Source organism: Barbatula barbatula, assembly GCF_947034865.1.
Source record: "Barbatula barbatula genome assembly, chromosome: 21".
Classification (NCBI taxonomy): Eukaryota; Metazoa; Chordata; class Actinopteri; order Cypriniformes; family Nemacheilidae; genus Barbatula; species Barbatula barbatula.
In genome coordinates this window covers 7,951,132-7,971,302 of record NC_136784.1, presented here as the reverse complement: position 1 = coordinate 7,971,302, position 20,171 = coordinate 7,951,132, and the positions used below count along the sequence as shown (strand labels likewise).

General features: G+C 38.5%; 2 protein-coding genes and 1 long non-coding RNA gene across 9 annotated transcripts; 2 read left to right on the top strand and 1 right to left on the bottom strand.

Moving 5' to 3' along the window:
- Positions 1-99: 99 nt before the first annotated feature.
- Positions 100-12,549, top strand: LOC306910337 (elongation factor 1-alpha-like). The gene is made up of 8 exons (XM_079484830.1): positions 100-194; positions 694-849; positions 10,535-10,714; positions 10,813-11,109; positions 11,227-11,377; positions 11,444-11,700; positions 11,792-12,026; positions 12,128-12,549. The coding sequence occupies exons 2-8, from the start codon at positions 706-708 to the stop codon at positions 12,250-12,252; spliced, it is 1,389 nt and encodes a 462-aa protein (XP_079340956.1). The 5' UTR covers positions 100-194; positions 694-705; the 3' UTR covers positions 12,253-12,549.
- On the bottom strand, positions 3,378-6,834 carry LOC306910819. Its single transcript, XR_013788204.1, has 5 exons — positions 6,598-6,834; positions 5,905-5,971; positions 4,795-4,985; positions 4,563-4,690; positions 3,378-4,261 (listed from the first exon to the last, which is right to left on the bottom strand). It is a non-coding gene; the product is annotated as an uncharacterized lncRNA (long non-coding RNA).
- A 425-nt stretch (positions 12,550-12,974) lies between the features above and the next one.
- LOC306910609 (cyclic GMP-AMP synthase) lies at positions 12,975-18,626 on the top strand. Of its 7 annotated transcripts, none has more exons than XM_079485269.1 (8): positions 12,975-13,045; positions 15,534-15,575; positions 15,970-16,052; positions 16,280-16,509; positions 16,827-17,052; positions 17,134-17,400; positions 17,476-17,575; positions 17,661-18,626. In XM_079485269.1, the coding sequence occupies exons 3-8, from the start codon at positions 16,028-16,030 to the stop codon at positions 18,166-18,168; spliced, it is 1,356 nt and encodes a 451-aa protein (XP_079341395.1). In that variant the 5' UTR covers positions 12,975-13,045; positions 15,534-15,575; positions 15,970-16,027; the 3' UTR covers positions 18,169-18,626. The 7 variants fall into 7 exon arrangements, with proteins under 7 accessions (XP_079341395.1, XP_079341397.1, XP_079341394.1 ...); XM_079485271.1 differs by having other exon boundaries at positions 12,986-13,049; XM_079485268.1 differs by having other exon boundaries at positions 13,019-14,723.
- Positions 18,627-20,171: the final 1,545 nt, after the last annotated feature.

Below are 20,171 nucleotides of genomic sequence, written 5' to 3'. Positions count from 1 at the left end.
AGATGTCTCATCCAATCAAAAAACAGCAAGTGCATAATACAGCTACCAATGACATCTCATAAACTGTATCGATGTGGTCCAAGTGTTTTCTGATATCCCGCCCCTGCCTGATCCAGTATAAATATAGACGGGCAGTGAGGTTCGTTCCTTTCTCTCCGGTCTGTTTCGGGGCTGTCTTTAGTGCTTTTAGTTCGGTAAGTTGGACTTTGTACCTCTTGAAACCCTTATGTAGCTAAACGCAGTGAGTTTAAACGACGGTTTGATGAAAGCTTTGCTTTTACGCCGAGCTAGATATGAGTTAACCACGTACATATTTAACATCCCTGGCGTGAGTGATTTTTAGCATTTTGTAGCAAACAACGGATTTGTCTATTCCGTTAAACTTGCTTTGCAACGACAGCATTCTTGTTGGCAAAGCTGGGAGAACATGGCTGGTGCTGTCATTCCGGTCCTTCAACATGGAGGACATTAAATGAATCGAGGAAGGAGTGCGTGTCTGACGCGGGACCGTGCGCGTTCACGCGGCGCTCTGAGACGCACCCACTGTTCACTGCGTATTCAATTTTGACCCTTTAGCAGTTTATATACCTTCGGAATTATGCCGGTGTTTTTTGGAATTCATAAATACAAACTTAAAGTGTTGTTTTAATGTCCGAATGTGTATGCTTAAAATAAATCGATGGTTTTCCACAGTAAATTTGCAATATGGGTAAAGAAAAGATTCATATTAACATCGTTGTTATTGGCCACGTCGATTCTGGGAAGTCCACTACCACGGGACATCTGATCTACAAATGTGGAGGCATCGATAAAAGAACCATCGAGAAGTTTGAGAAGGAAGCCGCAGAGGTAAGTCAGACGTGTGACTATGTATTCCTGACTGCTTGCGATATGAGGAATGCATCTCTGTTGTGCTGGGAGTGTCTTTAATAGACAACCACCATGTGCTGTGAGCGACATCTACTGTTTTGCTGTAGAATAGTCTTTGAAAAATGCAATGTTAAAAATAACCAAAGACCAAAAACGTTTTTAAATGCTTGACCCCTGATTGAGAAACTTGCCTAAAACAGGAGCATTATTAAACCATGAAATGTTGAAGCCTAAGTAATAAAGCAATCATTTTGAATCATAAGAAATAGACGTTTAGAAAATATATGATAGGTGGCAATATTACAATTTATGATTAGTTTTGTAAATTCGTTTTAACAATAAACCTTAGTTTGGAGTAAAATGTGTCTGCGTCTCTCCCTTCAGTGAGTGGCAGAAGCAACATATTCATAACAAAACAGCAGCTTAACGTTACTTTTAGTGAATGAAAGAATGATTACAAAAAGCATTAACAAGCACCTGTCATTGTTCCTGACTGGACATGTAAGGGATAATGTACAGGCAACTGCTTCGGGTCGGGGCCCTGATCACACTGTCGGGGCCTATTTCTCCGAAAACAGCCGGCTGCTTGTACATTACCACGCTTATTACACGGCTACTTGCCACATGAGGAAAAACATGGACAAAACTTATGAATTTGAATTATTGTATTAGCTCATTTTTACTGAATGCAGACCTTCCGCGAGGAACAGCCGTTTACATTCGGGTTTAAAGTTAGTAACGACGTTCATACGTCACGATGAATCATTTGTAAATATAATGCCGTCTGTTATTTAAAGACATTTTTATAATTTTAATTTTTTGTGTAATATTAAACAGTCCCTCTCAAAGTGATTTGCAGCATCCGGGTTACAGGGGGTTATTGGGCTGTTGTAATTTGAAAATAACAACCCTTGGAATGTCGCGATCAAGCATTCAAATGAGCCATGTAATAAATGATTATAAACTTTTGTATGTAGTAATTATTTTATGTCTGACATGTCTTTTATGAAACATTAAATATGTAAACGACTTCAACTGTATTGGGTGTTCAGTAAGTTCAGAGAGTAAACGCATGTACATAGCGATGATGTCACAAACATGCTACTTAGCACGTAACATCACCTTGCCCCATAGTGACGGATAAAAATAGATTATGACGGATATTTACGAGCCTGTCCGTCAAAATGACAGTCAATGAAAATGTCTAGCGCCTTCTAGTTTAGGGGGGCTCAGCTTCCAATTAATGAGGAAATATATAATACACAGCCACACTCTTAGCCCCACATACATTACTAAAATAAATAAGTAAGAATAAATATGCAGAATAAAGACTATTATTATTATAAAATTATTTGTTATTCAAAATAATATCACATAATCGATCCATCTGCTACATCTATCATGCAAAGTGACAAACAACAGCCACAAATCCATATAATAAATGTCACATTATGAATCATTATTTAGTAGAATGAATGACTTTATATGATGTTTACCTGCGATTCATTCTGATTAGCACGACCACTCATGTGCATGACGGGGTATTCATCTATTACATCCAGAATTTATTTGAAATTAATAATATAAATTCTGACCAGTCTGAAAAACGCCAAAGAGCTTCTAGGTACACGTTTGTTTCTTCGGAACTCAAAAACAATGAATAAGCGGCCGCACCAGGCTGAACTGCTCGTCGTCTTTCCGTGATTTTCAAAACTTTGAAGGTAAATCAGTAGCAAAACTTGAGAGCGTGTAGATTTTAATTTGTAAACTCGTAAAGTAAGTTTTTGTGCCTGTACACTAAAATGTGAAAACTTGTCAAATAAAAAACTGAAGTTGAATGCTGAGATATGCATGGACAAATCACACAAATCTGTCTTCTGAATTTGAAGTTGCAGTAAAAATGCCACAAATTTGTAAACTGGCATTTACAAAATACATTGGCAGATACAAATGCATAGCACATATTTACACGTGTTCCTTGCAACCACAAATAGGCATCTACAACCTCTCAAACCTGTCACTGCAGTTTCAAATCTTCCCGCCTTGACTTGCTACTACTTCCGAGATAAACCCGGTGCAAAACTAACTTGTGCATTTTGTGCTATTTGTGCAAAACTAATTTGTGCTATTTAGGCAAAAATGTCTTTAGACGTAGCGTGTACAGTTCATTGCCTACACTCTAAAAAATGCTGGGTTAAAAATAACCCAACTTGGGTTATTTTGGTAACCCAGCGCTGGGTCCAATATGGACCGAGCCAACGCTGGGTTGTTTTAACCCAGCAGGGTTGGGTTATGGCTTTGACCCAGCATGTTGGGTTATATTTTTTACCCAAAATTGGGTTAAAAATAAACATAACTGCTGGGTTAACCTCAACCCAAAATGGGTTAAAAAATACAACTAGGTATTTTAATTTAAAAAATATTTTAATTTGAATATTAATAGTCTATTTGTGAAAAGTAAATGTTGTGTTTGTGTGTTGGGGTCTGAGAGAAGCGCATGGCAAATCAAGTAGGGAAAAAACTCGTTTATTTTACATTCAGCGATAAAAAACTGCATGAATTCTTTTTCCCTAAGAAATGGTCACAATAAAAATGTATTAATTGTAGTGTACAATTTCTCTAGTAGGAGTTTATCCAGTTTATTTTTACGCAATGTCAGCATCAGTTAACATTGTGTAAAAATAAACTGGATAAACTCCTACTAGAGAAATTGTCACAATAAAATCAATTGTAGAGTAAAAAATCAGTGACATTTTAACTTCTTTTACACTTTATAAACATCAGCATGTCAGAATCAATAAACATTCAACCAAAGCAACAAACTGCATATATTCTGTTTTCCTAAGAGAGAAATTGTCACAGAAAAATAAATTGTAAAAACATTGGCATTAAAACTATCACAACATGTTTAATTGTTTAATACTCTATGCACTTCTGCATAATGTCAGAATCAGTTAAAACTCAGCCAAAATAACAAACTGCACACATTCTGCTCTTCCTTAGAGAGAAAGGGTCAAGAACTTAATGATTTAAGAACTTAAATCATTATAAATTGAACTGGCAAAGCTGTTCTCACTGACAACAACTACTGTTTAGCAGCAGAAATAAAAGCACGTAGAATTCTTATTGATGGAGTTTCATCTCCAAGAAGTCCAAACACCACAGTCTGTAGAAACTGCCAGACGGGGGAGCATTGCTTGGGGTAATTGATATCCAAGACGTAGAAAGCTTTAAAGCAAACATCTACTGCTGCCAGCAATGTTTTTTGCTCAAGTGCTTCTCCATTTACTATAACAAAAGCCTGAAAGCACTCGTTGTCTCCCAGCATGAGAACATAGGGAAATTCGACTGTGCCTTTTGATCTCAGGTATTCAGCCATGTTGGTACCAATCTGAAAAATAAATGATGTGAGAACAGAGCTCAAATAATCTGAAGGGAATAAATAAAAAACTTGCTAAAATCCTTTTTGGAAGAACCCCGATATTACTATTTTCACATAGTTGATTTGGGCTCAAATTAATTTAAGATTTCTTGGGAAATGTGAAGGCAAAAAATTGCTTAAATGCTTGATTGCATTTTTTACTAGATTTATACACAGCTGAAGCTCACATTTTGACAGAGTGCTAATACATATGGAGAGCACAATGTCTTGTGACACCTTGATGTGCTTTTAGCAATGGCTGTTTACTTACCGGTTGTATGTCTATGAATGCCCTCCTGGTTTCAATAAAGGTTGGTTTGAACATTTTCCTTCCGATCTTATAAACTGAAGTTGGAAGGACTACAGGTAGGACAATTAAGGCAATGTCACTCTGATGGTCTGCAATTAAAATTAAACGAGTTCATGTAAACACTTAAAGTGCTAGCATCCTTAACATTTGACACCAAGGGTTACATTTTTTACAAAGGGCAAAATATAATTACCTGCTGACATAGTTTGTAAGTTGGACAGTAAATGAAGAGTCCATTTGGCCCGATGGATGGCTGTCTCTTTCATGTATTGTTCAACCTGACTTGCTGGCCAGATATTATTTTTCGAAGTCCAATAACAGGGATAAGCGAGGTCAGCGTGGAGTCGTCCAAAAGGTAGAGGGTTTCTTGGTCAATCTTCTCAGCTGTAAAAGAAGTTACATCCAGAACATGTTATATTCTGATGCGGCAATTACATGCTCTATTGTTAGTAAGTCTGTCATCTGCTAAATGAAAGTAGATACATTGAAACAGACCAAACTGAGGAAATTACAATCATGTAAAAACAAATGGCTACGCCACAGACTGTAACTTCAACTCCGATTTTTGTGCATATCCGATTAAAATTGAATTTAAATTATATATTGTCCAAACTATAGCAACTGTTCAGATCCGATGAGTGTCCCATGGTTGTCTTTCATTTTTGCAATATGTGATTTGGTGCCTATGGCAATGACAGGGAGCGTTGAACTTAATGCGTTGCTTTGCAAATCGATTGGTGCATGACATCGCAATACTCAGCACACTGCTCTCTGTGTCGCTCTTGCTTTATGATGATGTCAAACGCGTCCACACAGCTTCTTGAGGATACTCCTGCGTTACCCATACAATGCATTTACTTAATGTCACAACAAATACGCCAAAAGTCTGTCAAAATCCTGTGAACACTGTTCTCAATCGCGGATAAGCTCGGATAGACGAATTCGACACGAAGTACGTCACCGAGAGGATGCGAATGTGTTGTAGTGCTCTCATGGACGCACGTCTTAGCCTGACAGGGTAGAGAAGAATATGTTGATAAAAGTACTTTTCTGGACCTTGACGGGCACAATTAGCATGATGTCTATGAGGTGGTATGGAATATCTCGGATGTGGATCTAAAATATCTTAATTTGTGTTCTGAAGATGCTAGGAGGTCTTGAATCGTGTAGAGCGTTATGTGTGTGACAAAACATTACCAAAAAAGTATTTTTGGATAAACTATCCCTTTTAATAACACTTTAACCTTGAAAAGCAGTGCATTGCTATAAACAACACTGTAAAATATTATACATTCACACTTACCTTCAAATGTGGGAATTAACTGGTCAAGTTTCCATTCTCTAAGCTTACTTTGTACAAAATCATCCATCTGAAAAAAAGAGTTACAAGACATTTTAGCATTCTAGACACATACATCTTAATCCTCAATTACATAAAGTGGCATGTAAATAATAATCTATATTAGATGCAAAACCCTCTAATTTAAGTCCGTCAGACGACATTTTGTTTAAACGAGCATTTTTTATCAGGCCCCTCCGTATACCAGCAGCATGCTAACGTTAGATTTAAAACTTTCGAATCGAAACACTGGCATCTAAAAACTTATATTAAATAAATAAATGGTAATGAAGTGAATGTCTGATATATTCAAGAAAAAGGAAAATGAACGTCATGATATAACGTTACGTAAGTTATCTTAATGGGTAAATCATGGCAGGTTGAACGTTTAAGACAGCCAAAAATATAGTATTCTCTTTGTGAACAAATAAATTGTGATGTAATGAATGAATAACTTCATAAAAATTGTCGAAAACTGAAAACTAGCTAGGCGGGAAATTATCGTGCTAACAGAAACTCAGGGCAGCAAGCCCAACTTGACCGTAAATAACCGCAATTATAACAAACGACTTATAATACAACAAAATGTATCTTAAATATAAAGTATAGAAATAGTTTTTTATAAAGTATAGAAAAAGTAATTTTACACCATCTTACCTTTTCTGGCCTCAAAAATTCATCGACGAGCCTCAGCTTCAGTTTTCGCGTCGTCTCACTTCCCTGAGCAGACTCCGTTTACTAATTGCGCAGCACATCCGCCAACAAAAAGTAGTCCTTAAGCCCGAAGCGTTGGGTTTCTTTTCGTCAAGAAAAGAACACTAAAAGGCTTATTTAAAAATATATTAGTGAAGCGTTTTCATTACATGTCCCAAGAAAGTTTAAAAGTTCCCTCTCACTTGTCCCTCCCACTGGTTACTGCGGGATACAGGCTGATTTAACCCCCAAAGTTCACCTCAGGCATTTTCACATTTATCGCTATTTAGTTGTTTTTTCCACAAACATATTTCTGCCAAAAGCCGCAATATTTTGTCAAGCGCCGCAAACGGTGGCGGAGTATTATCAACACTGAGGGAATCGTCGGAACCTTTTTAACGTAACGTGCCGTTCTCTTTAACGTCCGCATGAACAACCCAGCACTGTTGGGTTACGGTCGCCAACCCAAATTTGGGTCAAATCAACCAGTTTTCGTACCCAGCGGTCTTAACCCAGCGCTTGGGTTGAAAAAACAACCCAGCAGTTTTTAGAGTGTAGTTGCTGGTTTGTGAGTCTTGCCCTATTTGTGTTTGATCATGTTCTCTTGGTGCTTGACCTATGCCTTCTTCTTTTAGAAGTGTACTGTATATACTGAGTTTTGCATTGTGAATAATATGTTTTGTTAAAATATTTGTTTTGAAATGCAAAATAAATGCAGCATATGATATTGGTTAACCAGTACAAAAAACCGGGGTTTGTTCCACAAAATACTATGCTTAGTAATTATACATTTAATTATTTATATGATAATATTAAACTGTATTTTCGCCATGCTTTTAAGCAAAATAAAAAGAGTCACAAGGAAAGTGTAGCTAAAATGCAATATGGTACGGGTTACATTTCTTGATGTGACTTTCAGTTTGACAGCGGAAGTTTTGGGTTTGCGTGTCTACACGCAATTACGCGTCCATGCGTCCAACGTCTGTACACGAAATTACGTCTTTAGGCGCGTTATAGCGTCTGTACACGTTACGTCTAAAGACATTTTTGCCTAAATGGCCTTCCATAGCTCAGAGGCGAGAGATGGAGCGGCATTTGATGACGTCATGCGGCAGAGCCACACCGCCCCCTAATGGCAGGAAAATCACAATGAAAGTTTTTAAATGACTAATACAGTATTTAATTTAAAGTGAAACTATAAATCAAAAAATAAATATGAATTTGCTAAAATACTACTTTCTGACACTATTTTACCAACATTTTACTTTTCTATTTTATTCCCTTTTTCATTTGCTGTAGTAGTAATTCTGTGTTTGAGAGTAAAACTAATTATTTCGTGATTAAAACATAAAAGATCGCCAAAAAAATCTGAAATTAATAACAAAATTATTTCCATTGCGTGCAAATCTTTAAAATTCTTTATTTTTCTTTGTGCACTTCAAAAACCTTTTTTTGCGTAACTTAAAATATTGTTTTCTTTTTTGCGGGTTTAAAACTTTTGGTTGCGTGTTGAGCATCCGAGTGCGCAATTCACATACACTCGCGTGTAGGAAAACAAACGAAACGCTGTTCAGTGCTGTTTATCCTTTCAGCTGCATTTTTATTTAGCAACCTTCACTTGAACATAACGTGGAGCATGTCTGGAGCATGTGACGTAAAACGTAACGTCATCACGTACAAAACCGTTTACCTCCAAATAAAAGGGCGCAATACGTTTAACATTGCGAATTGAAAACTTTTGCTGGCGAGTTGAAATTTTTTTTTGCGAGTGAAGCTGTATCTCAGTGGGCGGTCTCTACCCACCAAGATGAAAGGACTTTTTTCTATTGATCAGTCCCGACAATATGATCACGCCCACTACGTTTTCATCCCGCAACTACAGTATAGCCTACCATGTTCACTGCAAGTCATTTTGAATAAAAGGATCCACCAAAAGGCAAAATTGAAAATGTAAACTAAACACTAAATATAATTTCACAATATTTAGAACTTTTTTGCTACTGGAAATCTGTTGTGCAGATTTTGTTTATGTGTGTACGCGTGTGTGTTTGATGTTTAATACGATAAGAACAAACTAAAACTTATATTTTACCTATGTTGGGAAGAGAGATTCATCATGAAAAGGAAAAAGAAAGTTAATAGAATAGAAAGTTAAGCATAAAAAGAACTTGGGATCAAAATGACCCCAAACATCAACGATTGGGTTAACATCTGTACAGACATTCTGAAAACTCTGTAACATAAGATGAATTATTTTAATGAAATGAGAAAAACTCAGAAAGAATCAAGTTTAAAAAAATATTTAGCATATTTAATAAAACATAAAACTCCGGCAGGGCTGCCCTTTGTCGCCGGTTCTGTTCGTAATTTTTATGGACAGAATTTCTAGGTACAGCCAGGGGCCGGAGGGTGTCAGGTTTGGGGACCACACGATTTCGTCTCTGCTATTTGCGGATGATGTTGTCGTGTTGGCCCCTTCAAGCCAGGACCTTCAGCATGCACTGGGACGGTTTACAGCCGAGTGTGAAGCGGCTGGAATGAAAATCAGCACCTCCAAATCCGAGGCCATGGTCCTCAGTCGGAAAAGGGTGGCTTGCCCACTTCAGGTTGGTGAAGAGTTCCTGCCTCAAGTGGAGGAGTTTAAGTATCTCGGGGTCTTGTTCACGAGTGAGGGAAGGATGGAACGGGAGATTGACAGACGGATCGGTGCAGCTTCTGCAGCAATGCGGTCGATGTACCAGTCTGTCGTGGTGAAGAAAGAGCTGAGCTGCAAGGCGAAGCCCTCAATTTACCGGTCAATCTACGTTCCTACTCTCACCTATGGGCATGAGCTTTGGGTCATGACCGAAAGGACAAGATCCCAGATACAGGCGGCCGAAATGAGCTTCCTCCGCAGGGTGGCTGGGCGATCCCTTAGAGTTAGGGTGAGAAGCTCGGTCACCCGGGAGGAGCTCGGAGTAGAGCCGCTGCTCCTCCACATCGAGAGGGGTCAGCTGAGGTGGCTTGGGCATCTGTTCCAGATGCCTCCTGGACGCCTTACCCGGAAGGTGTTCCGGAAGACCTAGGACACGCTGGTGGGACTATGTCTCCCGGCTGGCCTGGGAACGCCACGGTGTCCCCCCGGAAGAGCTAGAGCAAGTGTCTAGGGTGAGGGATGTCTGGGCATCTCTACTTAGACTGCTGCCCCCGCGACCCGGCCCCGGATAAAGCAGAAGAAAATGGATGGATGGATGGATATTTAATAAAAATGTCAAAGTAGCATTTGACCCCAAACATAACAGGAGGGTTAAGTGATCTCGAATTCTTGTACAGATGACATAATTACTTTAATATTTTATACTAATATAACTTATATTTTAGGGGGGCTAAGCCAGAAACATCACTGGTGCCAAATACGAAAAACTGGCAACTACAAAGGCAACGTTTAGTATTGTGACTCTCACACAGCCATCAATTATTACGTCTTTTATAAATTATTTTTGTCCTCCTCAAACTAGTATTGGATAATGTTTAAGTTACATCAGACTTCTCCATTTTAGGGGTTATATTTATTTGTCCTCCACAGTTTACTATTGGACAATGTTTAAATTAACCTTGTAGGTTGCATCAGACTGGTCATTTTGTTTCTGTTTATTTTTGTCTTTACTAAGTAACCTGACAGGCATACTGTTTTTCAATAGTTATATAACATTAACATATCATAGATAATTACAGTAAAATATAACAAAATTCTAACGGAGAGCTTACATATCAGTTATATAAAGCTTGAAGCATTGAAATCGGTTTCGGCCGATCACGAAGACAAGGAATTGGAACTCAGTATCGGCTGCAAACCTCCTGATTGGAGCATCCCTAGATTTAATGCAAAATAATAATGTTCTTGATGTGTTTCTTAACCAAGATGGGCAAGGGCTCCTTCAAGTATGCTTGGGTGTTGGATAAACTGAAGGCAGAGCGTGAGCGTGGAATCACCATCGATATTTCTCTCTGGAAATTTGAGACCAGCAAGTACTACATCACCATCATTGATGCCCCCGGCCACAGAGACTTCATCAAGAACATGATTACTGGTACCTCTCAGGTAGATTGTTTGTATGTCCACATACCCCAAGTAACCATGCATTCATTTCTAATACTCTTCAAAAATAAATTTAATTTTTTATTACATCTGTTTTCCAGGCTGACTGTGCTGTGCTGATTGTCGCTGCTGGTGTTGGTGAGTTTGAAGCTGGTATCTCCAAAAACGGACAGACCCGTGAGCATGCCTTGCTTGCCTACACCCTGGGAGTGAAGCAGCTTATTGTTGGACTTAACAAGATGGACTCCACCGAGCCTCCTTACAGCCAGGCTCGTTTTGAGGAAATCACCAAGGAAGTCAGCACCTACATCAAGAAGATCGGCTACAACCCTGCCAGTGTTGCCTTCGTCCCAATTTCTGGATGGCATGGTGACAACATGCTGGAGCCCAGCTCAAATGTCAGAATAATTCACTTTAATAATTTCTTTTTAAGTAAACTTCTTTAGTAAGTTTTTACTACTCTTAGGATTTTCTATTTATGGCTTTTCTCCATTTGTATTTTTTACGGATAATAGATGAGCTGGTTCAAGGGATGGAAAATTGAGAGGAAGGAAGGTTCTGCCAGTGGAGTTACACTCCTTGAAGCTCTGGACTCCATCCTGCCACCCTCTCGCCCCGTTAACAAACCTCTTCGTTTACCTCTACAGGATGTGTACAAAATTGGAGGTCAGAATTGACTATTTCGTTTCTATGTTGAGAGAACAGATACCTACAATATTGATTTTCCATCAGGTATTGGAACTGTGCCTGTCGGACGTATTGAGACCGGAACATTGAAGGCTGGCATGGTCGTGACCTTTGCTCCTGTTAATGTGACCACTGAGGTCAAGTCCGTTGAGATGCATCATGAGACTCTTTCTGAGGCTCTGCCTGGTGACAACGTTGGCTTCAATGTTAAGAACGTCTCAGTCAAAGACATCCGTCGTGGTAATGTGGCTGGTGACAGCAAGAACGACCCTCCCCAGGGGGCTGCCAACTTCACAGCTCAGGTTCGACACACTGAATTATCTGCCTGCTCGTTATTGTATAACTGATGAGCAACTGAGTGCTTTATCTTCTATGTCACCCTGATCCTTCCAGGTCATCATCTTGAACCATCCCGGTCAGATCTCTCAGGGTTATGCCCCTGTGCTGGACTGCCACACTGCCCACATTGCCTGCAAGTTTTCTGAGCTCAAGGAGAAGATTGACCGCCGCTCCGGCAAGAAGCTTGAGGACAACCCCAAGTCCCTCAAATCCGGAGATGCTGCCATCATTCTTATGGTCCCTGGCAAGCCCATGTGTGTGGAGAGCTTCTCACAGTATCCACCACTGGGCAAGTGTCATCATTTATGTTGGAATTAACAATAGATAATCCAAAACTTTGATCATTTCTGTTTCGGCTATTTGAAGATCCTTCTGCTACTGTTTTTTCAGGTCGTTTCGCTGTGCGGGACATGAGACAGACTGTTGCTGTTGGTGTCATCAAGGCTGTAGACAAGAAAGCCTCCGCTGCTGGCAAAGTGACCAAGTCGGCTCAGAAGGCTGCCAAAACTAAATGAATCCTCTCATCAAACATACAGGAAGCTGGAATGTCTCAGAACCTGAGCACAGTTTTAAAAGACTGGCTTATGCTGATAAAAACCCATCGTAAAAGCTTCAGAAGGAAAGGAGTGTAACCAGTCGAATAAACTGGTTATAAAAAATTAAAAATAGTTATTCATCACAGATTGTGCCAATATTCTTTCTTGTACGCCAAAGCACTGTAAATGATTATGATTTTTAATGTTAGTAGGCTACATTACAAGAAAATAAATTACGTGAATAATTACGATTAAAAATGTTATATTTGCGGTATGAATCTCAAGTAGCTTTGCCATGCACACATGCACCCACTCTTTTTATACAGAAGTTTTATGAGTTACTATAATTTGTGAATTCCGCTTGGCAAAAATTTTACAGGATTGATATCTACACACTTTCATCATAAAACGCAATTATCTAAATATTTTTGCAATCAAAAGATTAAGGGTGATTAATGTCAAGCAATGTCAAGCAGCTCTTAAAATCCGTAGTACACTTTTTTGTGCAAATTGCAGCCTTTAAGGTTTTGATGGAAAACATGGAAACTGTGAACGGATAAAGTAATTTGTGCATAAATAACTATAAGGGTGAAATCTCCTCTTGCTACAAGATCATAAGTTTCGGTTGAGCATTATCCCTGGATCACACCCTGAATACGGAACAAATCGTTCGTTTCACGATAAAACGAAAGCGTCAAGGTGATGTAACGACGGGGAGGAGCTTGGAATCAAAGGACGCTTGTGCTCTCTGTAAATAAACATCTCTCAGGAAGTAGGTAAGTTTAATTCACACATTATCAATAGCATGCTGTAAATATAAATATGATGTTTCACACAAGACACATAACTAAACCTGTTTTTGTGAAATTTAACAATATGATTTAACTAAGGTAAAACATTTGGTAGTACGTTTTGGAAATGTGTATGGTTCATCCGAAAATAAAAATTCTGTCATTAGGCCTATTTATTTACCCTCATGTAATTCCTCTGTAAAACACAACAGAACATATTCTGAGAAATGTATGGCTCAGAGGTATTGGGCCTCATTTATGAAACGAGCGAACGACTGAAAACTGTGCGGACTTTTCAACGCAAAACTTCGGTATCAATATGTACGTGATGCGGTTGCTACGCCTACGATCAAATCTTAAAACAGGTCTCAGTTTATTTGTGCACTAGTTTTGAGATAGAGTGATGGTCTCGGTACACTTTGCCCTTTTGAAAACTGAAGAGAATGACAAATAGAAAGATTTTTATATACCTATACCAAATGTATAATAATAATAATTTTTAAAAATATCTAAATGCACTATACAACCAAAGTAAAGCCTCCCAACCAACAAAGACATCGTGATTGATGTTGAAAAGACGTCCCCAAGGAGCCAGAATGAAAGTTTTTACAACGTCTTAAAATCATTCTAAACGCATGATATTGATGTCCAGGTCTTTATAATTGCATTGGACCAATATCACATATTGGATTAATCCACCTTTATTATTAATGTTGAAATTTTATTAAACCACCCTTATTGTGATCAGTGTTTGCTTTACTTAGTGTCCTGACTACTAATCGAACTAATACGTTTGACAAACCAGTGAGTTTTCCAAAACATTGTCTATACGGAAAGAGGAATATATGTAATAGGCCTAAAGGTTAAATAACAAGAGCCCAACTAAAGCAAACAATGATCACAATAATGGTGGTTTAATAAATTTCAACATAAATAGCAGGTGCAAAAGTAATATCGATTCAATGCCATTATAGAGATAACCTGTGCTGCGTTTGCCAACAAAATCGTAAGCCTAAATTGATCGTAAAATCGATCGTAGTAGTGATCTGAATATTATGGTCTGTTTCCCAAAAGCATCGTTACTAACACTTGAAAATGATAGATCTACGAGTGCTCTGGAGTAATCATAGAGCTATAAGTGTATCGTAAGAAGACAGAGTTATGAGGTCACCTACAGGACAACCGGGAGATTACATATTTAACTTTATTCAAGTGCATTGAGATAATATAAGGTTTTGATTGTACTTCATTTTATTTATTTATTAATGAGGCCAGGTAACAAAAAAAATACAAATCTAAATTAAATGACAGTAAAAAAATGAATAAAATAAGTAATGTAGGAAATACTTTAAAGACTGGGAAAAATAGAGATAAACAAAAAAAAAATCTGTCAATGACTTGCTGACGTGCACGAAAACCAGCCATGTATTGGGCATTTCTTGGTTGACCAGCTTGTGGACCAATGCCTTCTTCGTCGTCCTCCTCTTCCTCCACCACCTCTTCATCCCTGTTAAGTAAGGGCACTCTCATCTGTACCGCAATGTTGTGCAACAGCTGTTCCCTACTATTATTACTGCACATCACTTTTGTGGAGCAAACAGAAGACCACCGCTGGACTGGAAATTCATAGGATTAGCCACATCAGACGACGATTATAAGGTGAAACGTTCAGAGGACACGATTACATATAAGGTTATATTTCTGCACATCTCAAATGGACAGCGACTCTTAATTAGCACAGCGCGTTCTCGCGCGTTCATGTTAAGTACATGTTTGGGAAACGCACGTGGAATTGCGGCGAGCGTTCTTAACTTCGCTCGTAGAATGCGCTCTTGAGCTAAGACACATCGATATTGGGAAACCCGGGCCTGGACATCAATATCAGAAGACAGACGTAAAAACATTCATTCTGGCTCCTCAGGGGACGTCTTTTCAAGACATGCCTTGATTTAAAGCAACAATACTTTAAGTGTAAAACTATGACAACAGTAATAATAAAATAAAATATTCGCGGTCATATTGACAAAACGTAAATATCAAATATCTAATATAAAATACAAACCAGCTGGAATTAGGTTCGGTTGACCGCAGCGGTGATGTGTTTTTCCTGTTTATTTACTTCCTAGATTCCGCTTTCCAAAGTTGAATTTTTCTAAATCGGAAAGTTCCCCCATTTGGACGAGATTACACGTCGCAAAATCGAGGTGCGAGGTCTCCACAGCCTGAATTTATAGCAGGGTGATATAAACTACGATAGATTTCAGCCGCCACATTTATAAAGGCACTATCATCGATGAGATTGGCGGCATACGAATATATGATGAATCACACGTAAACCCTGTCGAAAGATGATTTCTACTCACGGATCTGCGCTCTTTTCTTCGTAAGATTGATAAATGTGGGCAACTGTGTCCATATAGGGGGCTGTTGTTTGTCAATGTTCTTCAAAATATATTTTGTGTTCTACAGAAGAAAGAAAGTCATACAGTTTTGGAATGACAGGAGGCCAGGGTGAGTGAATGATGAAATAGTTAAATTTTTGGGTAAACTACCACTCACTGCAGATATTCCGGATTATTTCTCTTCATGTTTTTGTAGCCTCTTCGTTTTTTCCTATACAACTAATACTGATATTTTACATAAGTTGCCAATACTTTTCTTTTTATTTGGCCCTGGAGTCTACTTTGTTTTCTCTGTCCAGAAACCATAAAACGGGGAGTGAAGTTTATCTCTTACCCAATTTTCTATAAACCCATAAAAATGCCAGCACTTGCTGATTGAAAATCTTGGATTGCTTGTGTTTTACATTAACTGATAATGTACTGTATGTTTGTTTTCTTTTGTTTCCATCTTAATTTGTTCATTTGGTATATTTCTGCATTGATGCTTTTCTTTTTATTTACAGTTTTATAAGCGCATTCGGCTAATAGTCAATACTTAGAACTGTACCTGAGAAAAGCTTCATGATGGAAAAACAAAGAAGAGCAGGTATGGAGATTAAGTTTGAATAATTGTGGTCTCTGAGTTTGAAAACTGTGGTCACTATTAGCCATTTCTGCTTTGACTTATAACTAAAACACGATCACATTGATCTAAACTGTGAACTAGACAGTAAATTTCTATTTGAAGTTAAATATTTTTAAAACCCTGTAATGCTGATAATATGTACTCCAAATTATGATGTAAAACATACTGGAGACTTATGTCATGTTCAGCATCCCCTAGAACTACTGGAGATGATGTCTTCATTTCTCCTGACCTGGACCGCTTGTTCAGGCAGAAAGCCAGAGACCTGCGTCTACGCAAGACTGATCAACAGCGTGCTGTGAGGATAGTCAATCATCTAATCGACAGCCTGGTAGATTTCCTGAAGAACAATGAAGATCAAGCCTTCTTTAAGGAGGTCTCAGTTCTCACCAGTGGGAGCTACTATGAGATGGTGAAGGTAAATAAATGTCAATGGAAAAATTGTAATTCAGCAGTATACTAGATATGTGATCCAAACTTAATTTCCAGTAGACCTCAGCAAAGAATCAATAACTGTTGAGTAGTTTTATTATAATTTAAAACAATGAATATACATTAATATGAATATAAATTAATTATAAAATAAACTGTTATGATATGACCGGAAATTTACTTCGGGCTAGGTGCATGTGTCCAATGAATTCGTCTATAAAAATATGACAAAAGTGGCTCAAGTGTATGTTTTGTGCTTTGTATGAACCATTGTGAGGGATCAAGTATATTTTTCACCAACAGATCAACAAACCCAACGAGTTTGACATTATGCTGAAACTAAAAGTGCCACGGGTTACATTGTCAGCACTGGAAGAATATGATGGACTGTTTTATTCGGTCAAGCTTTACAAATCGACACGTTTAAATGTCCAACACTTTCTTTTGGAAGATGGCCGTAGCATCTCAGCCACCAAAATAAAAAAAGAAATGCACCGCTTGGTCCGTAAATTCTTGGGCAACTATAAAGGTATGTTTAACAATTTAATTGTAATGTAACAACATCAGATGCCTTGTTTAAGTTACATGATTCTGTTATCTGTGTATTTAGGTGAGGGTTGCTGGGTGATGCATAGACTACAGCTGACTTCACCTGCAATAACCCTTGAAACTAAACCTCAAAGTGCAGAAGAGGATGTATTATCTCTAGACATCGTTCCTGCCCTTGAGGTGCCACAGGGATGGCCGCAAGCCGCACGGGCAGGTCCAGATATAGACAAGTGGCTTGGAAAGCGATGTCGCCGGAACTTTACCAGCAAGGCTGTCTATTTTGTCCCAAAAGGACCAAAAGCAAAGAATCTCAAAGATGAGGCCAAAGGTGGGCACATTCAACCTTTAAAAACATTTATCTTTGCATGTATGACTGATATCTCTGGTTCATTGCTTTTTTTAGAAAGTTGGCGGATATCCTTCTCTCACATTGAGAAAGAGATGATCCAGTATCACGGCAATAAGAGAACGTGTTGTGAGGGTCCTTCCAATAAATGTTGCCGGTATGAACTTTATTTATTTACAGAAAAGTATAAAGATCATGTAATTATGATCACACACAAATTAAACATTTCTCTCTTGTGATAGGAAACTTTGTTTACGACTTCTTAAGTGTCTAATTGAGGGATTAAAGCAGCATTTTCCAAAAGAGTTGGAGCCACTGTGCTCCTACCACGGTAAAACAGCCTTCTTCCACACACTCTCAGTCAGAGAGCAAGACTCACTTTGGGCTCCTGGTCAGCTGTCTGTCTGCTTCATGAAGCTCTTTGGAGACTTTGAACGATGTGCACAAAGTGGTACATTATTTCACTTCTTTGTTCGTGGGCATAACCTTTTCTCTTCTACGGTCTTTCCGAAGAGGACTCTTGCATTTCTGACAAATGCTCTGAAGGAGCAAAGAGAATCAGGGTTCCCTGTTTTGAGGGAGCCAATTCCTACCCCTGCTCTTGTTTCTGAAAATAAACTTCTAATTGATCAAAATTCAGTCAATGACACAAAAGGGATTGTAGCTTGTAAAGGTAATTATGGATATTTCTACATGGGCTTGTTTGTTTTCTGTGTTTTTGTGTCAGTGGTAATTGGATGTTCATTTTGAATTTCGTTGAAAAAAAACGTTTTTTTCCCCACATAAAAACTTTGTTATGAATGGGTTTTATTGAATGCATTGTAATGGGAATGCATATGTTTCATATTGTGTTCTATACTGTGTAATATGTAGCCTATATGATGTTTGTACACATTGGAGGGATCAAAAACTGTGACTTGTGGAAATGCAATATCTGTAGGGCAGATTTTAATGGTCAATAATAACTTATATTAATATAATATTATGTGTATTGTAATATGTTTGTGTAACGAAAAGGGCAGGGACGAGAGCCGTGAGAGATGCGAGACAGGTGCATGCAGAGCTCACACTCCTTATGACTAGCGTTGCCGGCCTCGCGCCGTTCCCTCACGGCTCTCGTCCCGCCCGGCTTTGCCACAATTTGTTATATGTAATGGTGACTTGAAGTTTTCAAATGGAAATAAATGAATAAAAACAAATTGCTTAATTATTGTGCTTAATTCATATGAAATATAACTTATTAGAGGTAAATGAGTTAATAATTCACTGTGGATTATAACACCTTAAACAACTGCATGCACAGTAAAAAACGGTGGGTTATTTTTTAACCCTACCGCTGGGTTGAGCTGAGTGGGTTATTTTATTGGGTTCTTTTTTCAGCGTTGGGTAGTTTTTATGTAACCCAAGTTCGATGGGTTAAGGCTGCAGGTTGGGTCTTTTTATTGGGTTATTTTCCTCAGCGTTTTTGTGTACCCCAGTTCGCTGGGTTTAGGTTGGGTCATTTTCACTGACAGTTGACGCACACGAGACACGTTATTAAAAGCTGCCCTACGTCGTTGAAACTAACAGTACTATCAAATCCAGTTAGATTTATCTTTAAAAGTCCTTAAATTCAGTTATTTGTGTTTCTTTTTGTTAAACAGGCGGGATCGAAAATTGCCGGTTGTGCGGTGTGTACTTCAGATCCGAGTTCGCAACCTGCCAAGTACAGTGGACTGTCATGATTTTGCCGCATCATGTCATGTTTCTCTTGGTTTGGTGGCAGGATCATGAGAGAACTTCATGTTTTGTGCGGAGAGAGTCATTTTGGCCCGTATGGCTTGCCATATACTCTCTCCGGTCTCGTCTCTGTTCCCGCCCTCTTGTCTCCTCGTTAGTACCTCATGCCCTGCAGCTGTCCCTCTTGATTTGTCCCCTTACTTACATTTTGATTCGTGTTGGTGAGTTCCTGTGTCCAGTCCACTCGTTTTACTCCTCGTGGATTATTGTTTTGTCTTTTGTTTTAGTCCTGTGTCCAAAAACTACTTCAAAGCGACAAACAAGAAATGCACCAATGACTTTAAACCTACAAAAATACATGCATCATGCACATTTCTGTGCCTAGTTCAAAACCCCACTATAATTAATTGGAAAGCAACATGAGCAGGCATTTCACACTCGTTCACGAACTCCATGCAAACACAACGGCAGCCAAAAATATGCAATTTATTTCATACATAGAATAATAAGAAAGGCAACTCTCAAAGGTTGCGCAAACATTAAGTAGGCCTATATATTGCAGAATGTATAATGCAAAGATTAGCAAATCCAGCAGCTGTCAAGGACGAGTGTGCGCCCGTCAGTTTAAATGTGCGTTACTGATGATCAACAGAAGTAATATAATCCCATATTCAATTAGATTTCTATTAAATCATTAAACTGGACTCTGAATTCAGTTATATTTACAACGTCTCCGAGTCGTCTGCACTACATGTGTAATCCGCGTTGTGAGATGAGTTAGTCTCCCATTACCGTGCAATATTATCCATATTAAGGCCAGTTTGGAATTGATATCGTTTATATATACAAAATCTGGTCCTTTCTCGCGCCAAAACCCCAACACATCTCAACGGTAGATTGACCGACAGGTACCTGGCTGATTAATTAAACTCAACCAATAAGGGTTGTTTTAAGGCTTATGACTGCACTACACGTTATTTTCGATCGTTTTGAATCAACTTGACTAAATAAAAGCAATAAAATGCAAGCTGCTT

Excerpts from the sequence above, each read along its gene's own strand:
- LOC306910337 (XM_079484830.1), top strand. The coding sequence starts at position 706 with ATGGGTAAAGAAAAGATTCATATTAACATCGTTGTTATTGGCCACGTC. Across the intron at positions 10,715-10,812 it reads TGATTACTGGTACCTCTCAG|GCTGACTGTGCTGTGCTGAT; the intron begins GTAGATTGTTTG and ends TCTGTTTTCCAG. Across the intron at positions 11,110-11,226 it reads TGCTGGAGCCCAGCTCAAAT|ATGAGCTGGTTCAAGGGATG; the intron begins GTCAGAATAATT and ends TACGGATAATAG.
- LOC306910609 (XM_079485269.1), top strand. The coding sequence starts at position 16,028 with ATGATGGAAAAACAAAGAAGAGCAG. Across the intron at positions 16,510-16,826 it reads GCTACTATGAGATGGTGAAG|ATCAACAAACCCAACGAGTT; the intron begins GTAAATAAATGT and ends TTTCACCAACAG. Across the intron at positions 17,576-17,660 it reads CCTTCCAATAAATGTTGCCG|GAAACTTTGTTTACGACTTC; the intron begins GTATGAACTTTA and ends CTCTTGTGATAG.